The 26,102-nt window shown below is 39.7% G+C and overlaps 3 protein-coding genes across 6 annotated transcripts; 2 read left to right on the forward strand and 1 right to left on the reverse strand.

Moving 5' to 3' along the window:
- Nucleotides 1–480: 480 nt before the first annotated feature.
- On the forward strand, nucleotides 481–4,414 carry LOC136261748 (uncharacterized). Its single transcript, XM_066055796.1, has 2 exons — nucleotides 481–912; nucleotides 4,056–4,414. The coding sequence occupies exons 1-2, from the start codon at nucleotides 528–530 to the stop codon at nucleotides 4,325–4,327; spliced, it is 657 nt and encodes a 218-aa protein (XP_065911868.1). The 5' UTR covers nucleotides 481–527; the 3' UTR covers nucleotides 4,328–4,414.
- A 149-nt stretch (nucleotides 4,415–4,563) lies between these two features.
- LOC136261743 (inhibitor of nuclear factor kappa-B kinase subunit beta-like) lies at nucleotides 4,564–17,752 on the reverse strand. The gene is made up of 26 exons (XM_066055789.1): nucleotides 17,503–17,752; nucleotides 17,174–17,389; nucleotides 8,688–8,757; nucleotides 8,548–8,636; nucleotides 8,287–8,415; nucleotides 8,153–8,238; nucleotides 7,994–8,104; nucleotides 7,595–7,727; nucleotides 7,481–7,545; nucleotides 7,149–7,275; nucleotides 7,001–7,100; nucleotides 6,916–6,947; nucleotides 6,781–6,872; nucleotides 6,628–6,729; nucleotides 6,530–6,576; nucleotides 6,404–6,480; nucleotides 6,224–6,354; nucleotides 6,119–6,171; nucleotides 5,618–5,711; nucleotides 5,472–5,568; nucleotides 5,377–5,424; nucleotides 5,277–5,329; nucleotides 5,032–5,073; nucleotides 4,908–4,967; nucleotides 4,759–4,807; nucleotides 4,564–4,709 (listed from the first exon to the last, which is right to left on the reverse strand). The coding sequence occupies exons 1-26, from the start codon at nucleotides 17,659–17,661 to the stop codon at nucleotides 4,701–4,703; spliced, it is 2,271 nt and encodes a 756-aa protein (XP_065911861.1). The 5' UTR covers nucleotides 17,662–17,752; the 3' UTR covers nucleotides 4,564–4,700.
- LOC136261744 (epsin-1-like) lies at nucleotides 17,521–25,564 on the forward strand. 4 transcript variants are annotated; one of them, XM_066055793.1, is made up of 13 exons: nucleotides 17,521–17,859; nucleotides 18,237–18,356; nucleotides 20,013–20,091; nucleotides 20,139–20,277; nucleotides 20,329–20,408; nucleotides 20,692–20,753; nucleotides 20,808–20,828; nucleotides 20,872–21,015; nucleotides 22,657–22,763; nucleotides 22,817–23,027; nucleotides 24,770–24,953; nucleotides 24,999–25,248; nucleotides 25,367–25,564. In XM_066055793.1, the coding sequence occupies exons 1-13, from the start codon at nucleotides 17,837–17,839 to the stop codon at nucleotides 25,432–25,434; spliced, it is 1,488 nt and encodes a 495-aa protein (XP_065911865.1). In that variant the 5' UTR covers nucleotides 17,521–17,836; the 3' UTR covers nucleotides 25,435–25,564. The 4 variants fall into 4 exon arrangements, with proteins under 4 accessions (XP_065911865.1, XP_065911863.1, XP_065911862.1 ...); XM_066055791.1 differs by having other exon boundaries at nucleotides 20,875–21,015; nucleotides 22,657–22,772; XM_066055790.1 differs by having other exon boundaries at nucleotides 17,522–17,859; nucleotides 22,657–22,772.
- The last annotated feature ends 538 nt before the right edge of the window (nucleotides 25,565–26,102 follow it).

The following is a 26,102-nucleotide window of genomic DNA, read 5'->3' on the forward strand; positions in this document are numbered from 1 at the left end:
CGAGAGTCCCAATATTTAAGTATTTCAACACGTATTTCTGCATTATTTCAATAAATATTTTATGTATTTATAATTGGATTTCTCAGATAGTGTACGAGAGTCCCAAGACGTTAGCTACCCCTTGGGATTTTGACGGCGGCAGTTTGTACTGAACAAAAAACTATTTTAATAGGTAAATCAAATCTCCTTTAGAAACCCCTCTATCGAGGTGGGGGTAGCGGGGTTTTGACAAGCTTCTTAGCCCCAGCACTGGGGAAGTTGACACTAGGCTTTGCCAAATCCCATGTATTTGGGGTGGGGCATGACATTGATAGGTGCATAAGGCCACTAATGCACCAGGCAAGCACAGGGAACAAAAAACAACATCAGACAAAGCATCAGAGATGCACAAAGAACACCATGGTGTTAGCTAGCAGGCTACCAAGACAGAAAGACACTGAGATTACCAGCTGCGTATCTCTGCAAAAGGGGCGATTTATCGATATCAATATCGATATAAAATAATTTTAATATAATCATCAAGAGTAATGGCGAACGAGGCCGCCTACCTAAAGGCTTTCTACGACAATTATGAGGTGATCGTTAAAGGATTATCAGTAGACAACCTTTATCCCAAGTTGATGAGCAAGGGATTGTTGAGAGGGAAATTGTCGCAAGAGGTACGCGCCTGCAAGACGGACAATGATAAGGCGCAACTTTTACTGGACTCCATGAAAAATGGACTAGAAATAGGTGTCATCCAGGTCTTTGAAGATTTCTTGGTTGCTCTGAAGGAGTACGCTGAGGAAAATGATGATCAGATTGTAAAAAAATTAGAGACAGACGCGAGAAAATCCATTTCAGATGCGATTTCCTCAGGGTGGGCAGCAGCAGAAGCGGCGAAGCATAAAGCACCAAGTGGCCAGCTGCCAGGTGAGTAGATCCATTCTGGTAGGGTAGAAAATGCACGGTAGACCTAATTCCAATTGTGTGGAGTATAAACCCACAATCAAGGGTCTCGTATATATACTGAGCTGAGATATAGTATGCATAACCTGGAATGCATCTAATTGATATTGATTGATTTGTAAGGCCAACCTAATTAAGTTATGTACCTATCAATAGTTATGAGGCAATACAGGAGATCCTATAGACCTTATTCATTTAGAGCAGTAAGCGCCCTCTGATGTCACGCGAAGCCATACAAGGCACTCTATTTGCCATGGTGATGGTCTTTCGGACGCCATTTTGAGTTCTAAAACTGGGCGAGCACAACGGTTGCTATCATGTTACCATAGTTATGGTACTGCAAATGGCGAATTTGGCGGAGAATTGTGATGTTACTATGGTTTTGGTATTGCAAATGGCGAATATTGGCGGACAACTCCTTCGCAACGGGTTATAAGCGCTATGAAATTAATTCAGTGAATAAGCTCTATATAGAGAAAGGTGACTTGCTTAAGACAGACTTCTAGATTCTTGCACAGAAATGTCCCTTTTCTTGCAAGAATCTTACACGCCATTTCTTCCTGGGATTAGACAAATTCTAATGTCTAATTCCCCAGTACTGGGGCTAAGAAGCTTGTCAAATCCCATTAATAATAATTTGTGCCTTATCAAACTACCATTGTCAAAAGCTCCAGGGGTGAGGCAATTTAAACATAGATGTCAGTTCTCTAGTTGGTATATGGGAATGGAGGACTTGGCATTTATAGGTCCGGTGTATAGATTATATGCACTGCCGAAAACATTATATGATATTTTAACATGTTTTGTTACGTTTTAATACGTCACGACGGTGAACAACTGCAATAAACATATGTAGAAAATAGACCACTTACCAGTACTTCCAAATCGATAGATTCCTCTACCTGTATAGAATAATAGCTGGAAAGAAGAGCCGACTCCGTAGTGTTAGTGGTGAGTATTAGCTCGAGCCACATTTGCTACCCGTATGTGGTTTGCAATAGTCGTCTGTCAAAAATGCTTGGTCACGCCGCTAATCACTGAAAATTAATTATGTTTCGTTGAATAAATAGACCACGCATATATTAAAAATGATGCAGGCAGGTGATTATAATTGTTATGGCTGAAAAATCTTGACTAAAACAATTACCTACTAATACAACAACAATGTGAAGAGTTGCTACAACTTGTACCACTCCAATTGAGAGTGTATATTCCTATCCTCTGCTTGTTCTAAATAAAATGCTCTAAATCACAGCAACAGCAAACTGGCTTTTTAAAAGTTAACTAAAAGCCTTGCCAAGCAGTTCTATGATGATATAACAATAGTCAATCTCCCCTCAGGCTACAGTGTTGTTAGCGTTGTACACACTTATTGTTCCTGTGATAGGATTGGATCATTTTAATATTTTCAACAATCACGCACAGCAGCAAGTACAACAGTTCTTTAAAACTCAAAAGCCGATTACACACATGTCATACATTCCACACCTACTCATTGTCACAATCAATTACATATAATCATATTACATAATAACTATATAGTCTGTTACGAGTGGCCTTTAGCGTAAACAACAAAAGTTGGACAGCAAATTGGCAATTTGGAGGGTACAATGGTTTAATTTACCATGTTGCCGATATTGAGGAACGTGCATTAGCTATAATTGCGAATAACAGTTGGTGAATTTTATTTCTCCTCTTACAGTTCCAAATGAGGCATAAAAGGTAATAAGACTTCACTATGACTGTTCTATTAGAGTATTTGACTGCTTCAATAGTCCAATAGAATATCCGCAGGTAGTGAGTGTAGTATACTAGCACATTATAAACTAGCCAAGAGCCAACATTTGCAAGATGGGATTTGCCCCCAATGCTACATGCTGGATTTGCCATTGCAATGGAATGAAAAGTGATGCAGGTAAAAATAATCTTGGCAGCATTAAAAGATTCCTCAGTTACTCTTGTAAACTATGCAAAAGTGTTGTCTATTGGTAATTGGTTATTCTTGGAGCTTTATATTTCACTTGTTGTAATTGATTCATGACCCATATACACTCATGGGCCCACACACACTGGGTACTACACAACAGACCCCAGTTATTTAAATGATGACTATAATAGAGCAGTAATCTTGAACTTTTAAGGTGTGTGCACTACTTCACATTTTTGTTTTGCATCATGTTCACTGTCATTTTGCTCTACCATCTCATCAGTGTATAGGAGTCCGTATGTGTAACTTTAAATGTGAATGCCTTAAACTATGCTGTCCATCTCATAAGTAGTGGCCACCATCCAGTCTAGCCTAGCTGGCTCAAATGCTGGGACTCACTAAATTGTTCATAGGAAATAAATGCCTGGGACTCTATCAGGCCTTCATCTAGGAAATGTGTGTGTGCACGTGGGAGGGGGGGTTAGTATAAGCATTTCTATGCATGCCATGCTATGCCCACTAGACTGCTTCTGGTGCATTCTCAGGTACCTGAAAATTTGACATGCTACTCCAAAATTTTTTGCAATTTAGACTCTTGCATCCTGAGGCACTTTTATTTAACAACTATTGCTTAAAATTTAGGGGGGGTGGGGGTGCAAGAATTTGGGTACCCCTCCTCCTTCAATGAAACCCTGTCTATATGAATAAAATTTATCAGAATGTTGTACTCTATGTGTGAGTGCACAGACATAAGTGTGTTGTTTTTGTGTTTGGTTCAGGTACAGCTTATTGTATTACCGCAGTGTCTTGATCTTGGTATTCAATTTGGCACATGGGATTAGCTACATAATGTTAAGCTACTGTAATATTATAACTCTATCTGACTGTCCAAACTATATTATAATGAAAGTGCTGGTCAGTTCATTCACGAAGTGTTTAGGGAAGCAACTCAGGCAGAGCTCCGTTAGAGCAATGGAATGCACACCTCTCATATCAAAACACCCTAATTAAAATCATTTTGCTGTTTGGTACCCTTGTAACATATGGGGTAGCCAAGTCCTCATGTTTGTGTATATACAGTGAGTTATGTTTAGGACCTACTTGACATGGTCATTATAATGGTCGTCTTATTAATGAGGTCATCATTTAGTGAGATATTATATTAGTATTACTGTTACAGCTGTGACATTGCCTGCATTGACGATACGACTCAAGAAGTTAAACGATTGGAAAACATTTGGAATCTTTCTACTACCAGACACCAACAGTGATACGATGGTTCAAAACATTGAAATGAGCAACCCTGGGGGCACTGTTAACAGGTGTAAAACAGCTTTGTTACAGCAGTACCTAAAAGCTGGAGAGGTGTCATGGCAACGAGTCATCTATGCATTAGACGCGATGGGTGAGGATAATCTAGCTGCTGAACTGAAGAAAGAATTTAACATGTGACAGATTTACATATTTGTGCTATATTTTTGTTCACTACACACATTTAGTTTTGTACTATAGTTTTTAATTGATTGCTAATACTTGCTACTTGGTAACACATAGCGATAATCAGGGTAGTGCTCCCTAATGACAGCCGTCTCATCCCAAAATTAAAGTTTGGCTGACAGTGATCTCTATTATTCCACACTAGAAAGTATAATTTTACCCTTCTGTATGTCACCCTCACGACATGGTAGTAATGTTACAACTAATTTACAAAATGCGACAAAATACAGAAAATTAATTATTGTGCAAAAGCTTAATTGGTTTTTAAAAATACTAGCTACTGGTATTGTGTAGTCATAGCAACAACTGTTGAAATTACAAAATGTGGTCAGTGTAGCTACAAGATGAAGGATCATGTGATGCATACAGTGGGAGGGGCTGCTAACCTGCAAACTGTCAGCCACACCATGCTGGCGTTTTGATAGTATCTCCAACCTGCAGGAGACAGGGATAGCAAATAGTGAAAACCAACTACTGAACTTCACAGCAAACTTAACCACAAGTTGTTACAGACATCCATTATAAGGTAACTCACTTTCTCAAGAGGTCATTATTCATTGAGAGTATAGAATCATTTGTCTCCAGAGATACTTGCCTACAGAGGGAAGATGCATGTGTGTGACTTATAATACACAAAGTTGTTCAGTATAATATGTCACCTTTTAAATGTCTTTAAGGAATTTTCAACTGAAGTACTCACACTAAAATGACCAAAAAACACCCTAATATAACACATGGTAAATATAATAAACACAAGTTTCCTAAGGCTATCGTGATACAGATAATGTATGTCTGTCCATGTGTGAGTAGAATATAAACTAATACAATATACAAGATTGACATTATAGTTACTCTAATAAAACACACAATGGTTTGTTAAACTCTTAGTACACAAACTCCTTACACAACATTGTTGCTAGGAGACTGTTCTGTTTCATTTGGTGGAGGCGTGGAAGCCTTCAAGATGAGATATAACAACAATGGGAGTGATTTATATAACTAACTTTTTGTTCTATTAACTGCCACACATCAGCTTGTCGTCTTTCTTGTAACTATGACAACAGGTGAGCACACTACCCTAACTAGTTGCCACACTTACTGAATTAATCTGCACATCATGATTTCTCAACTGATCTTCAAGTTTCTTTGGCTCTTTGTTAAGTCGGGACATTGTCATCATGGTATGAGCTATGTCACTGTAACCATATGTATACGAGTGTGTCATTGTCACAGTAACTCACCAACCTGTTATTAAACTGCTCAATCAACTGGTCACAACATTGTACGCTGTGCATCAACAACTTCTGAGCCTCAGCAACATTTTTGCTAGGCAACTCCTCTGTAAAACACACTATGATCATGTGATCATGATGATATACATGTAGTGTTTTCAAGGGACACAATTTTTGGAAATACTTGCTTTCTGACATTTCACAAACTCTACCGTAAACAACAACAGTTTGGAAAGTGAAGCAACTTCACTAATCAATTATGCACATAGCAATATTAACACTGCAGTATGGGTAATTTGTAAAATTTTAGCTTGATATGGCCCAACAGAGCTCACACAGGCTTTATAGCCTTCTCACAGTTCCCTAGTGCGATAGCATTTACAATGATGATTCACCAATAACTGCCTAGCCAACTATTTGTCATTTGCAAACAGGTATTGAATACCTAAGCTATTTTAATCATGACAATTAAGTCCCTTGAAAAAACTATGTGTATAATATGGTGTACAATTACCACGGCGATCAATGTATTTTATTTTCTCGAACTGTTCCTTGGCTACACTAACGCTATAAGGTGTATTGAATAATGTGGCACATAAATCACAACGTATTCCCTTACAAGTTAGTCTTGAACTTATCCAGTAATGTGGAAATCCTCTTATTTAATAGGATAAATTCATCCACTAAGAACTTTATACTAGAATATTCATCACTATGTTTATCAATGTTGCTTAGCAACTGTATTAAATTCTAGACAACAAAATGTCACAATGGGTAACTATGGTAACCATTATCATACTTGTCCAATTGATACAATGTTTGATTCCGATTGTTTCCATGATGACAATACTCGTCTGGCAGTTGTCTGTGATATGGCTATATTATACATAACAAATCTGATTGGCTACATAGTTGAATAGCTCACATTCACTGTCATGTAGCCTCCTTAGTGATTCTTGATCACCCTGTTGACTACACTCTATATAATGATCACCACGATATTGCTATAGCAACCACACTTACATTTGTTTAAGGAATTCCAGTTTAGCCTGCAACTTGGTGTGGGTGGTGCGTACGTCATTGATGTACTGATGTTGTTTGTCTGACAGTTTCTGAAGGTGTGTACTGTGGCACATAACAATGAAGGGGGAGGACTGAGCATAACACAACACTCACATCATCGCTTGGTAACCAGACAATAATAGCGTAAACATGTGAGCTCTTTCTCTCATTAATGAGTACATGACACCATAGCAACGCCTTCTCTCCTAAAAAAAAGTTACCATGGAAATAACAAATGTTAACACTTACAGGTATGCTCATGCTTTCATCAGGATTAGTAACTATGGGATAAATATGCATTAATTAGAATAACATAACAGCCTGGCTAGCTCACTTAGTTTAGTAATCTGTTTAGTTTCTTTGCCAACCAATCTGATAGATGTGAGTTGCGAGTCAGTAAACAAGTAAAACGAGTTATTCACATCACAACTGGCCTGTATACAAAGGGTCACCTCCATATGAGGTCACTGATAACACCATACCATTGTAGCTCTACTAATAGGGTTCGTAGCACGGGTTACTAGGCAACCATCACTGGTCAACAGTTTCTGCTGGTCATAATCTAATCCAGTATCCTCCTTGATGCCTTGGATGATGTGACTTGAGTTGCTATGGGGAAAATAGTGTTGCTTGCATGACACTGAGTGGTACTACCATAACACTTGTTGTGTTGCAAGTTTGAAAAACTCACACAAACCCTATTTTCATCATTATACTCAGTATTGCTGCATATTCACCAACGTGCTTGACATACTTTTCAAATCTCTTTTGTAATTATGTCTACATTCAGGACACAGACATACATTGCACTTACGTGTCTGCCTCATCTATGGGATAGGTATACACATTGCCAGTTGACATACACACCACATGAATCATCTGACAATGAGGAGCATTATTAAGAGTGATATCACTATACTACAGTTACCTTGGTAACAAGGATTTCCTGCAGACGTACATACCATTCTCGTTCCCCTTCTGACACTTCAGCACCTCCACGTTGTTGTGGCTGCCATCTTAACATGATACGTAACCACTTTGTGATGCCATCCTCGAATACCCTGGGGGGATGAATGGATACTACATCAATCACTTGTTTACTCTCTCACTAAGGACCCACAAAAAGGTGGAGCCCATATAGCAGGAAATATTCAACCAACTTGCAAAATATTTTAGATTGTAATTTCCCATTTATGTATCGTCAGTAACATGCAGTGAAACAGTTAAACAGGAGAAAATAGCAATCAGCTATGGCAAGACAAATAGGTATTGTCTAATGAGCCGGATCTGCACATTCAAACAGCATATGTATCACAAAGGTTGTTACCTAGACAACTGATGTGGTGGGGGTATGGTGTCATGGTAGCAGATACCCACATCATTCTCTGCCCAGTCTACGGCAATGTGATCAGGTCTCTTCTTCTCAACTTTAACTAGCCTGTAGCAATAAAGGGGGTGGAGCTGACTGCATACTAGCCACACCCACCATTGCATTGGGGAATCTCCTGGTAAAAAAGGTCTTCGCCCTGTGATACACTCAAACACTACGATTCCAAAACTCCAGAAGTCTACCTGTGATGCAACTGTGATTTTTTTCTATTTATTGCTCACCATTCTTACATCTTTGTTATAGCTCTGGTTCTGCAAGATCTCCGGGGCAACATACTGCATCGTACCAACAAAAGATGTACACATACTACTCTGATCATATTGTTTGGCATAGCCAAAATCTGTTAGCTTGTAAACCACCTGAAAAAGAGACATTATACAGATGATAAAATATCGTAAGTCTTTCCACTGGACCCAGAAAAAAAACCTAATAAATTAGCAGTAACTCGATCTTCTGGCAACATCCAGTCTATACATGCACATAGGCCTCACCTTTCCATTATACTCCTTGAGTAAGATGTTCTCTGGCTTCAGATCTCGATGGACTATTTTACTTTTGTGAAGATATATAATACCATCAGCTAATTGGGGTGAGCGAAATGATAATGAATATAATAGTATTTTACTCTTACCAATATCATGGCACACTTCTCTAATCTGAGTCTCGTGTAAACCGCAACAATTGTCAGGATTCCTCAGCACCTGTTAGCAAAAAATCATTCATTCTCTCAGGAGCAACACAATACGGTAGATAATAATGTTCTATACAACCAAGAGCAAGGGTAGACAGAGAATTCCATACATTACATTGTTTGATCAATACCGTATAGAGGGAAACTTTGGTGAGGGTAAACTTTGGTGAATAGCCAGCTAAATTGCATTTGGTGAAATAAACTTTAATGAATCTTTAGCTATGAAGACGCTGATCTCAGGTGCTATATGAGTAATTGACGGGTTAAATTTTGATGAATTTGTAGCAAATCACCAAATTCGCCAAAGTTTCCACTATACGGTATTGCGCTTTGCATGATAGAATCAAAGTGCTACACACACCACATATACAGCCAAACCTATTTTTTTTGTCACGGTGTAAATGCCTACTCCAACTATAGGCGTTTTATAATTTCTAGTTGATAAGTGCTGAACGTATGAGGCACACTGAACTATATAAAAGGGCAAATAGTGTCTGGATTGGAAACAGTCTTAGATTCCACACATTCAGTCAACACCAGGTGTAGATAAAGTTTCTTTCAAGACTACGTGTTGAGTCACAGAATCAGTGCTGTATAGTCAACATGCGAATAAATAGGCCACTATTACTGCAAGGTCATGTGCAAGCCAACAGTCAAGTTGCAACGAGTGATAACTTGATGACTTTCATCAACGCCACAAGACATCGTATAAATTATAAATCAGAAACAGAGGGCAGGAGGAATCTGTGACTAATAAATAGCTACAGTACGTGTGCTTACATTTGATCAAGCAACCAATAGAAGTGACTGACCTTCAATGCTAGGCACAATATCATCTTCAATAACAGCACAGAGAAGCTATAGAACTCCTACTAAAAACAATATTTATTATGGTGGCTGAAAGGTCCCTGACTCTTGTACTGCCTTGGACAAGAACATGGTGCTTTCAGAGCAGCTCTTCAAGCGGCTCATTCAAGAAAATGAGCTACGCATAAAGGAGTTAAAGATAGAATTGGAAGCAGTGAAAGGGGCTTTTAAACTGCAGAGCATTCCTACCTATAAAGTCTTTGCTTTGTAAAGTATTCAGTGAGCATATCAACGCAAAAAGCGTGAAGCAAAGAACCAAATTCAGTGCTTCTGATGTGTGCAATTTACTAGGTAAAAGTAATGGGAAAGTGAAAACAGTTCTTTTGGAGGTTGCTCAGCAAGTATTCGTGGAACAACCTGACGGTAAACTTTAGTCATATATCACAGAACAATGCAACTGTACTCTAATTTATTGAGTATATGGCTTTTTGTCTCAGCTGGTGCACAAACCCAACAGTAGGATGGCTCTCTCTGTGCCTAATAATTTTCCTGAGATATGCAATTATTATTGTAGTAGAAACCGGAAGCACAGGACTTTACTGAATTCTAAGACAATGGAAATAGAGGAAACCAGAAGATAACAATTTGTTGTAATTAGGGAATTAATGAAATTAATTCTGTAAGCTTACGTGGTTTTATGTTCAGAACAAGTGGATGAGTCCTTTTAAATCCAATAATTGTGCTGCAAGAGCTTTCAAAAATCAAGCAACAGTACCCGGAAACTACCTAGATGAAAACATTGGTACTAAACTACAATGCAAACTGCATTACATGTAGATAGCCAGGGAACACGGACAATGGGAAACAGAGAACAATGCATGTCAAGATTGCTGCATTCGTTTAAAGCAGTCGTGTTCAAGTGTTCCCAACTAGTTGATATTAAGTGAATAACAGGAATGTCCTAATGTGAAGCTTACATCAATTGGTACAATACACATGCTGAAAATGATTGATAATCTGACAGCTATCCCCCACACGAATGGAAAAAGGAAGAAACTCATTGTCTTTAACCGAACATGTTTTCAGGAAAACAACATTAAATCCATAATGTCAATGCTTATAAGCTCCTGATAACATCAAGAGCATGAAAGAAATGTTTTGTTGTCATCTGAAGGCTGTGTACTTCCCGGGTTGGGGAATGTCGGGACTGTTTAGGACTCAATTCAGAATATGTGTTACTTTGAAAAACGTATTGAAGATTGACAGTCCTTGAAAATGAAGGACACTGACTTGAAAAGAAGAAAAGACATTCCAGATGAAGACTTTGACAATATTGCCACTAAAGTTTATGGGGAAGAGAAATATTCTCAGTAGTATTGGTGATCATCGCATTAAGTGGATTGAGAATAACACTGAAAGTTAACCCTTGAAAATGAATCTGTGCTCTCGTATGAGCTGTATACTATCAAAGTAACTCAGGACTTGTAAATGTTTAGAGTTGCAATTCAATTATGGTATTGACACGAGTTAGTGCATGGCATATCTGAATACTTCTCTATCTTGGTCAAACTTTGCAATTGGCATATCTCATCTTAACCCACCACATTTTTGGTACTGTGGATCACTCACTTTTGGACAATGGCAGAACTGAAGAGGTTTGTTTCATCCTGATTAAGATACAGGGTGCACTGTACAAAGCTACTACAGACACTCACCAAAATTCTACATGAACTGCTACCTCCTCAAAATCGCTACATTATGAGCAACTTAACAATTGATATCAAGTCTAGATGTGAAAATCCTCAAAGGCACTATGGCAATACTGAGATAGAGACAAACTGAAGAAGTCAGCTCTTCAATATCAACAGCGAAAGCAAAGATCACACAAAGCCTTACGCCTGCCACTTCCACTTCAGCTGTGTCAGTTGTGACTCCACTGAGGACTGATGTTCAACCATTCCCACCTCCACCATCAGTACCAGTTCATGACCTGACTTCCCACCCTAGATCTACCACAGTTCACTGAAAATCCCGTCTACTGGCAGTCATTTTGGGACTGCTTCAAGGTTGCAGCCCACACCTTAACTGGATTGCAGAAACTCAGCTATCTCCGCACACAACTCCTTGAAGATGCATAGCTAAATTCCAGTTGACCAATGACAATTACAAACCTTATTGAAAGAACACTTCGGGCAGACCTACAAGCAAGTGGATGCACACATGCAATGACTTTCATAGTCCAAGCAACTCTCTTTCCAGCTTGGGAAAATTTTATGATGCAACTGAGGGACACATTCGTGTCTACCATCAACCCTTGGGAAGTCAGAGGACTCCTATGGTAGTCTCCCATGATCATATGCTGCCATTCAAGACCAAGCAGAATCTAATAAGGAAGAAAAATGGACATTGTCAGAACTACAAACAGTTACTCTGAAAGAAATGTACATACTTTGAGATAGGATCACCAACAAAACCTCGTGCTTCTGTAACTCTACCAACAGCAGCATACTGACACATGCTGCAACAATCAAGAGGAAGCAACGATGCCCATTTTGTGCAGGCCCACATAATCCATCTCTCTGTGAATCATTCAAAGGTCCTAAGCAGCAATGTGACCCCTCCTGATGACAGTTCAGAAGACAAGGCACTACTCAACCTCTTGTGTCACATGCGATCACAATAGAGTATATGTAGCTAGAATTCTGTGGAAGCTAGGCCACCCTAATCTTCCAACTAAGTTCACAGTAGCCAAGCAGAGAACCAATCAACTTGTTAAGCATTTGTCCCAAACCCCTGAACTACTGAAAGTATATTGCCAAATCATTGCTGAATGGGAAGCTAAGGATTTTATTGAGCATGTAGATGATCAGTCCACACAACACACACCTACATTCCACATCACTCTGTGGAAAAAGATTCCGCAACAACACCCACACTTATTGTGTTCGACTGCAGTTTCCGGCAATCATCAAAACACCCCAGCCTTTATGATTGTCTGATCATTGGTTCACCATGTGACAACAATTTATGTGCCCTTCTTGTCTGCTTCAGGTCTCACTGTTTTGGTCTATAAACAGACATTGAGAAGGCCTTCCTGCACGTACGGCTACATCTGGACGATAGGAACTATACTCAACCTACTTATCAGCAGCAGAAAAGTTACATTCACTAATGCAGTTGCCAGTAGTCAAGGAGGAGCTAGGCAAGAAAGGCGTCTCATGGAGATTCATACCCGAGAGAGCCTCCTGGTATGGGGGTTCTGGGAACGTTTAATTGGGCTTACCAAGACTGCCATTAAGAAGGTGCTGGGAAGGCGCTATGTCCCACTATCACATTAGACACCATCATTGTTGAGATAGAAGCGATACTCAAGGACCATCCACTGACATTTGTTCCATCAAATCTTAGAGACCCAGAGCCCTTGACACCTGCGCATCTTTTGCATGAGTGCAGAATTACAAGCCTCACGCACCAGCAAATTAACATTGAGCTTATGGATCAGAACCATGGAGAAGCAAGTCAGCTATGCAAGAGAGTTAGAGTACAAGTAGTGACCTCAAGAAGAGGTGGTGTCATGAGTACGTACCTTACTTTGCTATAGGAATAACATAAGGCATCAGGTGATAACAAACAATGTGTGAGAAGGGTGATGTGGTCATTGTTCACGACGACACCCCATGAGCAACATGGAAAATGGCTGTAATTGAAGACTTTTGATCACTGGTAGAGACAGACTTGTGCAAGCAGCTACCATACGTACCACTAATGGAATCACAAGCAGACCATCACCAAGTTGTATCCCATAGAACTTCATGAAGCAGATGAGGTCATAGTTGAACCAGAAGGAAATCTCACAAAGCAACCTAGTAGTGAGTGTTGGTCATGTGCTCCAGTTTATAAGACACATGAAAACAATGAACAGATTGTTGAGAATGTCCTGAGTATGTGATACCATCTTTTTTATCGGAACAGCTAAGGGGTTAAATCAGTCAACTGTATTCCTCAGGAAAGACAATATTTCTATAGCAGGTGTCTAAGGGATTTAGTAGTTGTGCAGTTGCCAACGTATTATAATTTACCATATATGGTAATACTATTTACTACACTGTTTGGGGATTCAGTCAACCATTCCTGGCATTTCTTACACAAAAAAGTCCATTGCCTTATTTGTCATGAGAAGCCATCCCCTCCCACATGATAGGGACTATTACTGGTTTCTCCTGACTGTTTGTATATGGATTGGTTGAATGTTGTGCCCTTTGACAAGAACAGTCCACCTTTCACACAGCATGGTTGTGATACATGATATGAGCAGTCCTTTCAGTACAAACAAGAAATTGCAGTAATATCCTTAGCTGTATCCGATTGTTTCAACAAAGCAACCAATAACGCCACCACATCCAGTGCTACCCTAGCCCTCTGATGGTACTGAGATTGACAAGGGGACACCCCACCAGTAAACTAACAGTACTAAGACCATGTTAGTTGACTAGAGGAAGGAAGCAACTATAGCAAGAAGTAAAAGTTGTCAACCTCCATCTAACAAATACCAAAGCACTACTCCTATACACCATTAGGATGATCAAGTGTTTCTGTGTTGTAGTGGACATAACCGCAATGCTCCAGTTAGTAATGTTGCATAACTACCAACTTTTAGGTGCCCATTGTCTTGCCTGATCATCTCAAGTACAAAGTGTAACCCTCACAGTTCCAAGGAATACAGTATTGTTCAACAGATCAACCCCGATACAAGATGTCTATCTGTTTGCTTCAATAGGATACTGTATGTGAAGCAAGGCAAACTTGTGTCTCTTTACTTGTGCCGCCATCCATACAGTCCAATTGGCACTAGTCAGTCCACCAGAAGCTGCCATACTAAATGCTCCACTTGAGCATGGATGACAGCAAACTCGAAACAGTTACTGGGTAGTGCCATCAAAAAGATAACACGTGTGAACTTTATTTGTAAAGATTGAGGCAGTGAACGCACTCCCCCTCATTTGCTAGAACAAGGGACCAATTGCACATTAGATGGTATAAAAAATACTGTAGATGCTGGTCGGCATTTTTAAACAAACTGTTGAAGATGATATCCTCATCACAGAAAGAGTTGAATTGACCAATGGACAGGCCCCAGATACTACTGTAAGATGTGCTCTAAACTTTACTATTGATCAGGCCAAAGAATCACACACTATAGACTATCTGAAGAACCAAAACTATCTGAAGAACCAAAACTATCTGAATAACCACCACACAGTAAACTAAACTATCTGAAGAACCACACACGCTGTAGACCATGAGGTGTGAGGGTAGTTACCCGCAGTGAGTTTGTACGAGGGAGTCTTCCAAGATTCTCCTGTTCCCAGTGGTTGTTGTAATGATTGTTGTGGGAATTAAAATAGAAACACTGTATGCGTGTGTGTTTGCGTGGTGGGTTGGTGTTTTTTAAACATTATGCTGGTCAGCACCTCCACGAGGTGACCCACAGGCAATGGCTTATAGCCGACTAAGCTGACAACAATCACAAGGTTGGGTTACTGTGTGAGGATGCTGCCTGATGGTATCACTAGGTACACACCAACCTGTGGAGGTATCCAACTGAAGGCAAGCCCCCAACTGAAGTCTGCACTTAGGACAGGCACAGCTTGGTGGACATTGTCATAATGCCAGGGCACATGCTGCTGCAGAAGTTCAATGGCTCTTCTGGTTTCCATGTGGTTGCACCATGACCATTGCCAGTAAGCAAGGTGTCCGCTAGTGGCATGACTGTCCACTTTTGCTACTGTCTGTCCCTTCTAAGGCCGCGTGACCCAGAGGGGGTAGTGGAAAAGGAAGAATGTGTGTGTGTGTGCGTGCGTGCGTGTGCCTGATATATACGTATATCAGGCAAATCCCTCATGGCCATGGTATACATAACTATTAAATATACCACTTTGACACCTCAAGGCTATGTTTCATGTACTGCCCTGTGGTTAGGACGATATCATGTTAGGTGAGCAGACCTGAGTGGGTATATATTACTTACACTGAAACCTTTCTAATCCAACCCAGAATACCTCTATAATCTGGCATTGTTTTGTATACCAAAAAGATGCAATACTACCTCAATAATCCGACATCCTCACTAATTCAACACAATTTTCTTATCCCAATGAGCATTGAATTATAGAGGTTTCACTGTATACCATGGCCACTCAGGATTTACCTGATATATATATATATCAGGCAATCCTTCATGGCCATGGTATAACTAACTACCTGGTGTTAAATAAGCAAATGCCCAACTGTCCTTGTTTCAATTAGCGGTATTGAGGTCGTTGTGGAGGTTTGGGTTCCATAGCCTCTCTTCACATGAGCCAATGGTTATTGTACAAATATCAATGAAGTTCGATAGACATTAGAATTCTGCTGTGTTTGTACTTCACAATGGTGTGAATTTAGTGAAGAAAAACAGATCCGTTATGGAGAAATCAGCACTCTGAAATGATGACATGTGGAGGTCACCAATTTGCCACTGATGGTCCCCAACAATCGTCCATGGAGATATATCCCTAAACAGAGATACAAGAATCTGTATAATCTAGTAGCACTAGGGACCTGATGTAATTCCATTATCAGAACACGTGGGGTTGTCTACATTTCCATGATCCATCAAACTCATAATTATTAAGCTGACATTTTTGTGGTTTACCACTGGTGGCAATTACTAGTCTCATGTCTAACCCCAGCCAGGAGAGCTAATAGCATCTGGTAACAATGCTCAAATTTCTTGGACCTGGAAACACAATCCAGCCAAAAGATTGGCAGGCGCCAATTATTATCAAGAAGATGCATAATCAACTAGAATCATTCAAAAATGCCTAGGACTTACATGTACACTAAAGCTATACACTAGAGACAACCATTTCTTACCAAGTGTAATAGTGTAGTGAAAAAAATCTGTTGATTTTTCTGTTTAGTAAGGTGACATTGGAAAACATGACTTGACAGTAAATGTCTCTGTAAAATCCTGCTTTTCGTCAAATTCATGCAATTCCAACCAATATTATGGCTGTATCTCAACCCAAGAAACTCAAACATTGCCACCAGATGGCGTTTGCACCATTAACGCGGACCTGGTTGGGCACGAGACTAAGCAAAGCCTTCATTGCTTATTAGCCATAGAGAATTCCAGTAAGGCATACTAAGGGATGGCATTCAATCACAGTACTGTGTTGTAGGGAGTCTCCGCACTGAAGCTTAAAATTACAAATTCTACCCAAAAATTAGTGTTAAATTGCCACAACATTTATTACCTTAGTTCAAAAAAATCGGCATGGCGACAATTCAAACTCGACCACTGCATTATGTTTAATCGATTATAGCACCACTCAAGTGTGGCTACTATTGAAGGAGTGGCATTTAACCAAGGAAATATGGTACATTAGTAACAATCCCAACCTAATTTCTATGCTCTTATTAAAGTCCATATATAATATATGTACTAGTTAGTATTCAGTTCTTCGCAAATTCCCCTGGAAACCCATAAACTATGTGCCTGTGTATACACATTATACTAATGTAGGAAAATACATATAACAGACAGACACAGTAACATTCAAGAGGTAGGTACTCACCTGTCTGAGGTCCCCTCCCTCGCAATACTCCATACATAGAAATGGGAAGCTTAGTGCTCTACCAAATTCTCGCTCCTCTGCTTGCCTCGCAGTTGTAATGTTAGGGTGGGTCAACTTGGAGAGCAGGTTTATCTCATTGTGCCATCTGTCCTCCATGCCTCGCAGCATGTGTGTCGGTATACGACATTCTTTGATCACCAAATGAGCACCATCGTGCTATATAATATAAGTGACGGGAATATCCTTATTAGGTAATGTTTATGCATGCCACACCCACAAGACAGGTACTACACAGCACATGCGCACTAACATATACACACTCTGTTTACCTTATTCTTCCAAAGCGTCACATTTCCAAATCCTCCAGAGCCAATAATCCGAACTTCGATCCAGTTGGCAGTCTGGCGCTCTGACTCGCCAGTGCTTTGGAAACTGTCCGAAGAAGATTGTCTTTCTAAATCTTTCCGACTAGTTTTGTCGTCCGCCATAACGGGCGGGTACTTCCCAAGGGAGTTTCTGCTGTAGTCACGGTGTAGGCGCGTCACTAATGGCGCTTATTGACTGTTAAATAAATAGTATGCGCTTCTTATTTGAACTACTATGGCGGACCACTAATGATTTATTTAGGCTGAGTATTAAGGATAGATTACAAGAGAAGTAGATATGACTACGTTTAGACGACAAGTGTAAGTTCCTTTTAGTGATGATAATAAAGCGCGACGTATATCAGACACGTTGTCGCACATCAATCGCGCACACACTTGTACCACACACACCGAGTGTGGTGTGCCTGTTTTGTCAGATTATTGCCACCCACATGTTTCGGTAAGACGAGCAGTACATAGAGTATGACTTATTAATAACGGAGGGCATTGGTTACACCTTAATGTAGTCGCTAATTCTTAACATAGTGTGGTTGATGTAGCCCTTATATAGGCAGTATGGTACTGCGTGTATTTGATGCTGTAAGGAGAGCTACCTTAATGGATGAGGTGTTAATTATGATGTGTTCATCGGATGATTTCCTAACTAGCTCATTTCCTGTTTGTGTCATTTCCTGTAGAAAGAACATAGTGTACAATTTCAGTGAAGCTGAGGTCAAAGTTCGTGAGGCTACCTCCAACGATGTCTGGGGACCTTCAGCAGTTGTGATGAGGGAAATTGCTGAATATACTTTTAATGTGTAAGTGTGTGTAGTGTACATGTGTCTGACTGACCTACACACATTTGAGCATTGAGTGCTTGTCTATTGAAAACAATTAAATTAAATGGTTCTAGTCATCATGTAGAAAGCATTTTATGTTTTCAGTTCTTTAAAGCCACAAAGCTCTTGGGCGGACTCTTATTAATTAAATTTTTAGGAGGAGAAATTATGTACTGTACCAGCTAAACATTCACCCAGGCATCTTTGTATAGTGAGACTTGTTTTTCATCTGGTCAAGTTGACTCTTATCTGTATGTGTGACCCAGTCTGGGAAAACTGGTCTTGTTGCCTATTTTAAAGTATCGAGAAATGCCAGTTTTAAGTATTCAGTGTGTTGTAGCTCACCAATGGTTGAAGTTATGCATACCAAATTTTCACGTTTTATACCAATTCCTTACCTTTCAGCATCCACTATACAGGTAGCCAGCAGCTACTATATGTTTCCCACCATTTTAGATAGTTGACTGTATCAGGTGAGCTGCAAAAGGGGTGGGAAACATCGGCCTGGAGGAGGGTCAGAGGCTGTTTAAAAATCTTAAAGAGGATGGTGTATGAATTAGGCTAAGTTTTGGGCCATCCAGGTATCAAAACTGGCTAAAATGAAAGGACTTTTACGGTCTGTTTATACTACAGGTCGCTCTGGACGAGATCGCTTCAGTTCAATCCAGATCGATTTTTAGCCCCGTTTATGCTACGAAGACCAAGCCCGCTCCAATCACCAAAAAAAAACTTAAACCCACAATCATAATTTCCATCGAAGTAGAGATTGTTGATGGAGTTAAAGGATTTGTGTGCTCTGTTGTTCATAAGGTTAGTAGGCATGATAATGTTTTCAGCTTTGGCAACAACCTCTCAATTTTGTGGAGTTGGTTAACTATTCATTCGCACGCGTACCTGTTTGTTTCAGAGTCCTTTTGTTGTTCTCCTTTTGTTGTTCTTGAGGCTGTCCTTCCTTATCATCCCCTAAATACTTCACTGTTGTTTCATTTTGTCATTACAGTCACCATTTGAGCTTTAGTTCTCCGTATCCTTATTCCGTTTATTGTAGCCAAATCGAACTGCAGGTTCGCAACTGTTTATACTGGGTGAGTAGAGCGAACTAGATCAAACCAGACCCACATCCTTAGCAGGTCCATTTCAGAGCGGTTCGACACGGTTCGGTTCGATATGGTACATGTTTACACTGACTTGGAACACAGGTCTTTATTCAGCACCACGGCACTGTACAGCCACATACAGCCATCCCCAGGCTGGCCAGAGCTCCATTAGGGTCCAGGTCGTTCGTACAGATTGCCACTGTGCTTGCAGCAAAAGCAAACCACTCAAGTCTAGCTGATTTTGTTAATGAAATTTGATAGTTTATTCATGTAGCTTTGTATTCTTGATGAAAATCAAATCTGCTGTCATGGGTAATAAGACTGGTTTTCCCAGACCCAGTCACATATACTGTATGGCAGGAAAGCTTAGTGGGAGAAAACTTTGATGAATTGAATTTTCCACCATAGGATTTTGATGAAAAAAAGTTTGTCAGTAGCTAATACAGAATTCTATTGGACAAGCAATTTTGGCAGTTAGTTTGGCGAAACGCACACATAAATGTACGTATCTCATTTTTAATTCTGATTGGCTACACAGAGAGGCATACACACATGTGATGGGCATGATATGGAAACGACTGAACGATCATGGCAAGAACTGGCGTCATGTTTACAAGGTGTTTATACACTGTTAACAACTGACTGTTATGCACACTTACCTTAGTCACTAGTGGTAGTGGATTATCTCGTGAAGAATGGTAGTGAACGGGTGGCCCAACAGTGCCGGGACAATATCTTCTCAATTCAGACACTTAAAGATTTTCAGTTCATCGACAAGGATGGCAAGGACCAAGGAGTTAATGGTAGTAGCCATGGCAATAGTGTTGCCATAGTGATAGTATGTGTTATTGCAGTAAGAGAGAAAGCCAAAGAGTTAGCAGCCCTAGTAAAGGATAAGGATCGTGTGAAGGAGGAGAGAGCACGAGCTAGAAGGGTTAGTTAGGACCTAGTCTTGTTACCAAGCTCTTTTTTTTTGTGTGGGAGTGGTAAAAGAACCTGTCTGCTAGCAAGAGTTCATATGAACTCCTGCAGCTAGATAACTCTTAGTAACACCCTTCTATCCTGACTGGAATTTAATCCCCAATGTTTTTGATTGGCTTTGGCAGAAATTTGACAATGCCAACTGTCAAAAGTTACCAAATGATATCTCTTGTCCACCCAACACAAAAACTGACTGGTAGTTAGTAGCTAACATGTATGTAACTCCATCCCAATAGTCCAGGGATCACCTTGGTGATAATCCTCTACAAGGGATTAGTCATGATAGTAATGATGGAAGGTGAGAAGGTCATGTGATCCTTGTATGATGTCGTTATATAATTATCTTTTATAGTCCACCATCATCGTCACCGACGTGAGTGTATTTATGTGATTTGATTGGCTATATTGTTGTGCAGTAGTAGATCGGCAACAGCAGAAGGTGGGCCTACTACGCAGAACATCAATCAAGCTCGTCCATCCAATCAGACAGAAGAAGACATACAACTGCAGCTGGCACTTCAGATGTCAAAAGAACATCAAGACGAGCTGGACAGATTAAGGTATGGGGTAGTCTTGTTCCTTTTCTCCCTGAAGGACTACAAGTGCTCAAGCTCCTTTGATTTGGTCTAAATCCTATAATATCTGTGTGAGTGTAATCAAAAATAATATACACCCATATATGGGGTATTGTACTTGTGAACTCTGACATTATTGACAGTGTGGCTTGATGTGCTTCGCTAAGTTGAATGTTTGTTATTTAGTTACTCTCAATGCTTAATAAATTATGAATGAAGATTTCATACTTATGAAAAAAAATGAAGATCTATTTTACATGATCCGCACATTGGGTGATCTGTGTAAGGTCCAAATTTTGCAGAACAGCTTCCAGCATAATTTTCTGCAATAAAATTTCTATACAAGTGAAGCTTCAATTATCAAATTTTACATTAAGTTTGAACCTTTCACACATATAGGAGTCTTCCTGGATTTATTCCTTTTTTACAGAATGCATTAAATTTGTTATTTGTTGATTAGTGTTTAATGGCTATACAAGAGGTGACAATTATAAGAGACTTTTTAGTAGCTTGCTATCGTATCATTATTATTATGAAACTCCCTCATCATCAATAAATGCACACAATACAGTTTACACATTTCTTGGACTTTATCCACAATGATGTCACGAGCACAAGATGGCCGTGTTATTTGGGGGACTAATGTACAGGCACCTATGGAGAAATTTTTTTGATCCATCATATTTCACTCATGAAGCAAGATACGGACCAGTAGCCAACAGGTATGGGTTAGGCCTAGTATGGGTATAACATGACAAAAACCATTGCAAACAAGCGTTATCTCAAAATTTTCCAGCATGCAATACAAATAGTTTATTGTGTTGTCTTGTAACCATACCTGTTACTTAGAGCTCGATATCTTCCTGGCTGGAGAGAGGTCACAGAACCATAAGTTCCACCACTAACCGAGACAAGGACAGTTGGGCATTTGCTTCCCCAGTAAACACCATGTACCCATTGATGTTACAGCTGGGTGGGCTGCTTCCCCAGATGACACTGGCTACCAGGTCAGCTGGGTAGACTGGAGCAATGTGAGTAGAGTTTCTTGCTCCTCCATAGGCACCTGTACATTGGTCCCCTAAATAATGCAGCCATCTTGTGCTCGTGACGTCATTGTGGATAAAGTCCATAAGGGGAAACTAATCAATGAGCCTTATCCAAAATTACGTCACAAACATAAAAATGGCCGCTGTAGTGTGGGGATGTTCATAAAATTGTATGGGCGACTATGGGAAGAAAAGTTTTGAATGGCAATATCTCAGCCAAGAAGGAAGATATTGAACTCTAACTAGCAGGTATGGCTACAAGATGTTACAATAAGTACATAAAAGCGATTTTCAGTTGATTTTCAAAACAACGCTAGGTTAGTATTCTTTCAGCTAATTTATAACCATACCTGCTGGTTAGAGCTCGATATCTTCCTTCTTGGCTGAGATATTGCCATTCAAAATTTTTCTTCCCATAGTCACCCATACAAATTTTACGAACATCCCCACACTACAGCAGCCATTTTTATGTCTGTGACGTAATTTCGGATAAAGCCCATAAACATCATCCCTGAGGGGGGCATCATTTAGATAGTCACACTGTGAATCATGTGATACAATGATCATGTGATCCACACAGGCAAGAGGAGGAGGATAGTCTTCGGCTAGCTATTGAACTGAGCAAGACTGAGGATGATAATCAGGACGATAATAACACTGCTGAATCATCTCAACCCCAATCAACAGGTCTACTAGGTGTGTTCTATTTAGTGCTCATCATCTTTTAACAATTCCAGTAGATTTCTCAGACCCATGGGGAGACAAGACAGAGCAACAACAACCACCAATATATGCTACTGTTGTTAAGAAGAAGTTTGCTGCTACTGATCCCTGGGGAGACCCCCTATTTGATAGTAGTGAACCACAGGTCACTGAGCCTGTTGCCCCCACTACTGATCCCTGGGGGTCGTCTGTCACTGCACCTAGTTTGCAACAGCAGCCTATAGCAGAGTGAGTGATTTATGATTGGAGTCCATTTGTGCCCAGTTATTGTCACATTACATAATTCATTGTTATCAAGGTCACCAGTAACTGGTGTCCTTATAATGAACTTTGTGTATACTACTACTAGTTGTTTATCAACCGGATCATGGAGCTTACAGGGGTTGATGGGATTATCCTAAGCATTTTGTATGGTTATCACCCAGTAACAACTAAGTTATCACCTTGTAACAGAGCCACTCAGTCTAGTTTGTGACATCATATCAACTGTGAATGACCAATGGATCAAATATGGGAATATTAATACAAAAACACCAGTACAGCACTTATACCTGCTAGTAGGGCTGGGAGATAATTTAGATAAAAAGATTATCTAGATACCTAAATCACATATCGTAAATTAGATAACAAATTTGTTTATCAAGATAATAGTAAATCTCTGTAATCTGTTGTAAATCAACCACAGTCAGATGGGAAAGGTGTCAAACTAGTTGGGGAAGTGGTAAAATTTCTGGCTTAACAACCACTACTTGTCAAAAAATGTGGCTCTATGATGTCACATATTATCTAGATAATATCAATTATCGAGCTGTCACTTATTGAGGTATAGGTTTTACCATTGTCGCACAGTCCTACCTGCTAGATCTTAATAAAGTGGTTACTTCTTCACTATACTATTGCAATGGATTAAACGAATGTCAAGAAAAAGTCTGCATATATTTTTAGTTGCTCCAGCAATCAGTACAAGCAGAGTAACTTAAATAGAACCTCACTTTAATATCCGTAAACTGTCATGCACTCCTGTATACTCAGATGATCTCATAACAGGATTTAAAATAACGCATAAACATACTATTAATTTACTGAGAGAGGGACAAAAACTGTGTAGCCTGCTGCCCCTCCCCTCTGAGTTGGAGGCACTATTTCCCAAGTTTGATGATACTAAAGACACTTCCTAACACATGAAGCTACAGTAGACCTGCCGCTAGAAAACTCAGTAGGAGTCTGAACTCTAGAGCATCCATTTCCTGAACATAAGCCAACCTCATCAAAATGTGCACTTGATCTTGTAGGAGCAGACTAGTATAATGTATCAAACTTCGTGATATTTAGTTAGAATCATAACAAAGCAGCAAGCAGTCAAGCAAAAAAATGTTAACTACCACTCAAATAGATTGTACCATCCTCCTTATCACAGTGTCATATTATTAAGCTACTATTGTGTATATTAAAATTGAATCCTATCACCCACTGTGCCACATTCAATATACTGCATGTACGTTATCACTCAGGGGAGTGAGATTAGGTTATATTGCAAGTTGTCGTGCACTTTAAGAAAACAGTCCAATTAGAATATTTTAACAGGTTTTTGTCCGATTTTCTCACAATGTACGCCTCACACAGATTCATACCAGAGTGCTTACTACTACTGGTCACTAACTTTTGTATAGTTAGATGTTTATGTGGAGGGTTATTTTTTGCGAAACTATCTAGACTTTATTTTCAGTGTTATTCACTGTTAGTTTAGTGGCTGCTTTGCAGAAGTGTTCAAGATTCATATACCTTTTGAAAATTGGATGCCCACAATAATGGCCTGCCATACAGTACTGGAAACTACCTTTTGTTTCAGAGATCTTATACGCTGAACACAGCAGTTGTTCACTAATTTCTATATTGGTGTGCTTGTGACTTGCATAAGTTGTTGTGACAGTGTGCTGCAAGTGTGGCTTACATTATGTTATTGTTCGCAGTCCGTGGGGATCCAGTGCTCCAGTTGCCACGACATCTCCTGATGACTTCACGTTTCCCCTGGAGGGCAATGATAATATAGGGGGAGTCCCTCCCACTACAGTGGACCACTCAAACCCATTCAACCTTACAGACCTGTCTGCTACCCTGCCACCACCCTTATCAACCGACATTAACAACGATGAGGTGGGTAGGCTTCATATAAAACCATGTTACCAGTGGCAACCACAGGACACACGGATCGAGGACAAGTTCCTGGGAGAGAATGGAGCTCTGGTTGACCTTGATGCTTTACTGGCTCAACCTTTACCCTTTGCCACTAATAATCCATTTGGTGTCACCACTAGCAACCCACCAGTAATGACTGCTACAACTACAAAACCAGCTAACCCATTTGGAACACCAAAACAATCACGTCCTACACTCAATGAACTGATCAACAAACCCATGATGGAACAACAGCAAGTGATTTCTGGAGGAGGTACAGTCAGTGTTATATAGAGTGTAGTGTTTGTATGGTACCTGTGTGTGTGCGTGCGTGCATGCGTGTGGTGGTGTTTATAGTGTCCCCAGATGTCATAACAGTTCTGTTGTTACAGATTTCCTGCCACCCCCACTTATTCCTGATTCATCCAATCAGCAGTCATCGCTCAATCCTTTCAGCTGATAGGCTAACTTATTGTAAAATATTATTTCACAAAATGCTTGTAATTAGAGAATTATTGTGTGTTTCTAATTATTGTACAGTTTGCAGCATGTAACCAAGGTTACCACCCACAACAAGTGTGTCAATGAAACTTGCTAGCCATATATGGTGTTATATAAAGTGTTGTTTTTGCCAATAAGGTATTGTATAAACAAGGGGTTGTTTACCAAATATGGTATTATCTAATAGCAATGTTGAATCCACATACTGGTAATCGTAATACATACAGCAAAACATTTTCCAGAGAAAGAATTAACATAAGATGTTCATATAGTGGAGTGTCAAGATTTACAGTTCAAGCAGCTAGTGCAAATTGTGTCCTTCCTAAATTTAAAAAAGATGGTACCATTAGACCTCGTATTGCACTATATTAATGATGTTATAGATGACTCTCATAATGAAGGTTGGTTCTATCAGCAATCTGAAGTTTACAATATTTGTAAGAGTGAATGTCTTCCACAGTTATGTAGTGAGAGATGTTCAGATGGTCAGCTGAACTTGTAAGTAGTTGTATTATTTTTTGTTGTTTTGACAGCATGCAAATTTGATGTGTTGTTTTGAAATCAAGAGAGTAGGTTACAGCTAACTCTATAACATAGATAACAGTAGCTATTGGGTTATACAGTTTA

This window comes from Dysidea avara, chromosome 7 (genome assembly GCF_963678975.1).
Source record: "Dysidea avara chromosome 7, odDysAvar1.4, whole genome shotgun sequence".
Lineage (NCBI taxonomy): Eukaryota > Metazoa > Porifera > Demospongiae > Dictyoceratida > Dysideidae > Dysidea > Dysidea avara.

What these genes read in the sequence shown, in the direction of transcription:
- LOC136261748 (XM_066055796.1), top strand. Translation starts at nt 528, where the DNA reads ATGGCGAACGAGGCCGCCTACCTAAAGGCTTTCTACGACAATTATGAG. An exon ending in ACCAAGTGGCCAGCTGCCAG is followed by an intron (nt 913 to 4,055) that starts GTGAGTAGATCC and finishes TTACTGTTACAG; the next exon opens with CTGTGACATTGCCTGCATTG.
- LOC136261743 (XM_066055789.1), bottom strand. Translation starts at nt 17,661, where the DNA reads ATGGCGGACGACAAAACTAGTCGGAAAGATTTAGAAAGACAATCTTCT. An exon ending in GGAGATTCCCCAATGCAATG is followed by an intron (nt 8,105 to 8,152) that starts GTGGGTGTGGCT and finishes TTATTGCTACAG; the next exon opens with GCTAGTTAAAGTTGAGAAGA. An exon ending in AATAATGACCTCTTGAGAAA is followed by an intron (nt 4,808 to 4,907) that starts GTGAGTTACCTT and finishes TGTCTCCTGCAG; the next exon opens with GTTGGAGATACTATCAAAAC.
- LOC136261744 (XM_066055790.1), top strand. Translation starts at nt 17,837, where the DNA reads ATGACTACGTTTAGACGACAAGT. An exon ending in ACTGGCGTCATGTTTACAAG is followed by an intron (nt 20,092 to 20,138) that starts GTGTTTATACAC and finishes CACTTACCTTAG; the next exon opens with TCACTAGTGGTAGTGGATTA. An exon ending in CAACAGCAGCCTATAGCAGA is followed by an intron (nt 23,028 to 24,769) that starts GTGAGTGATTTA and finishes TATTGTTCGCAG; the next exon opens with TCCGTGGGGATCCAGTGCTC.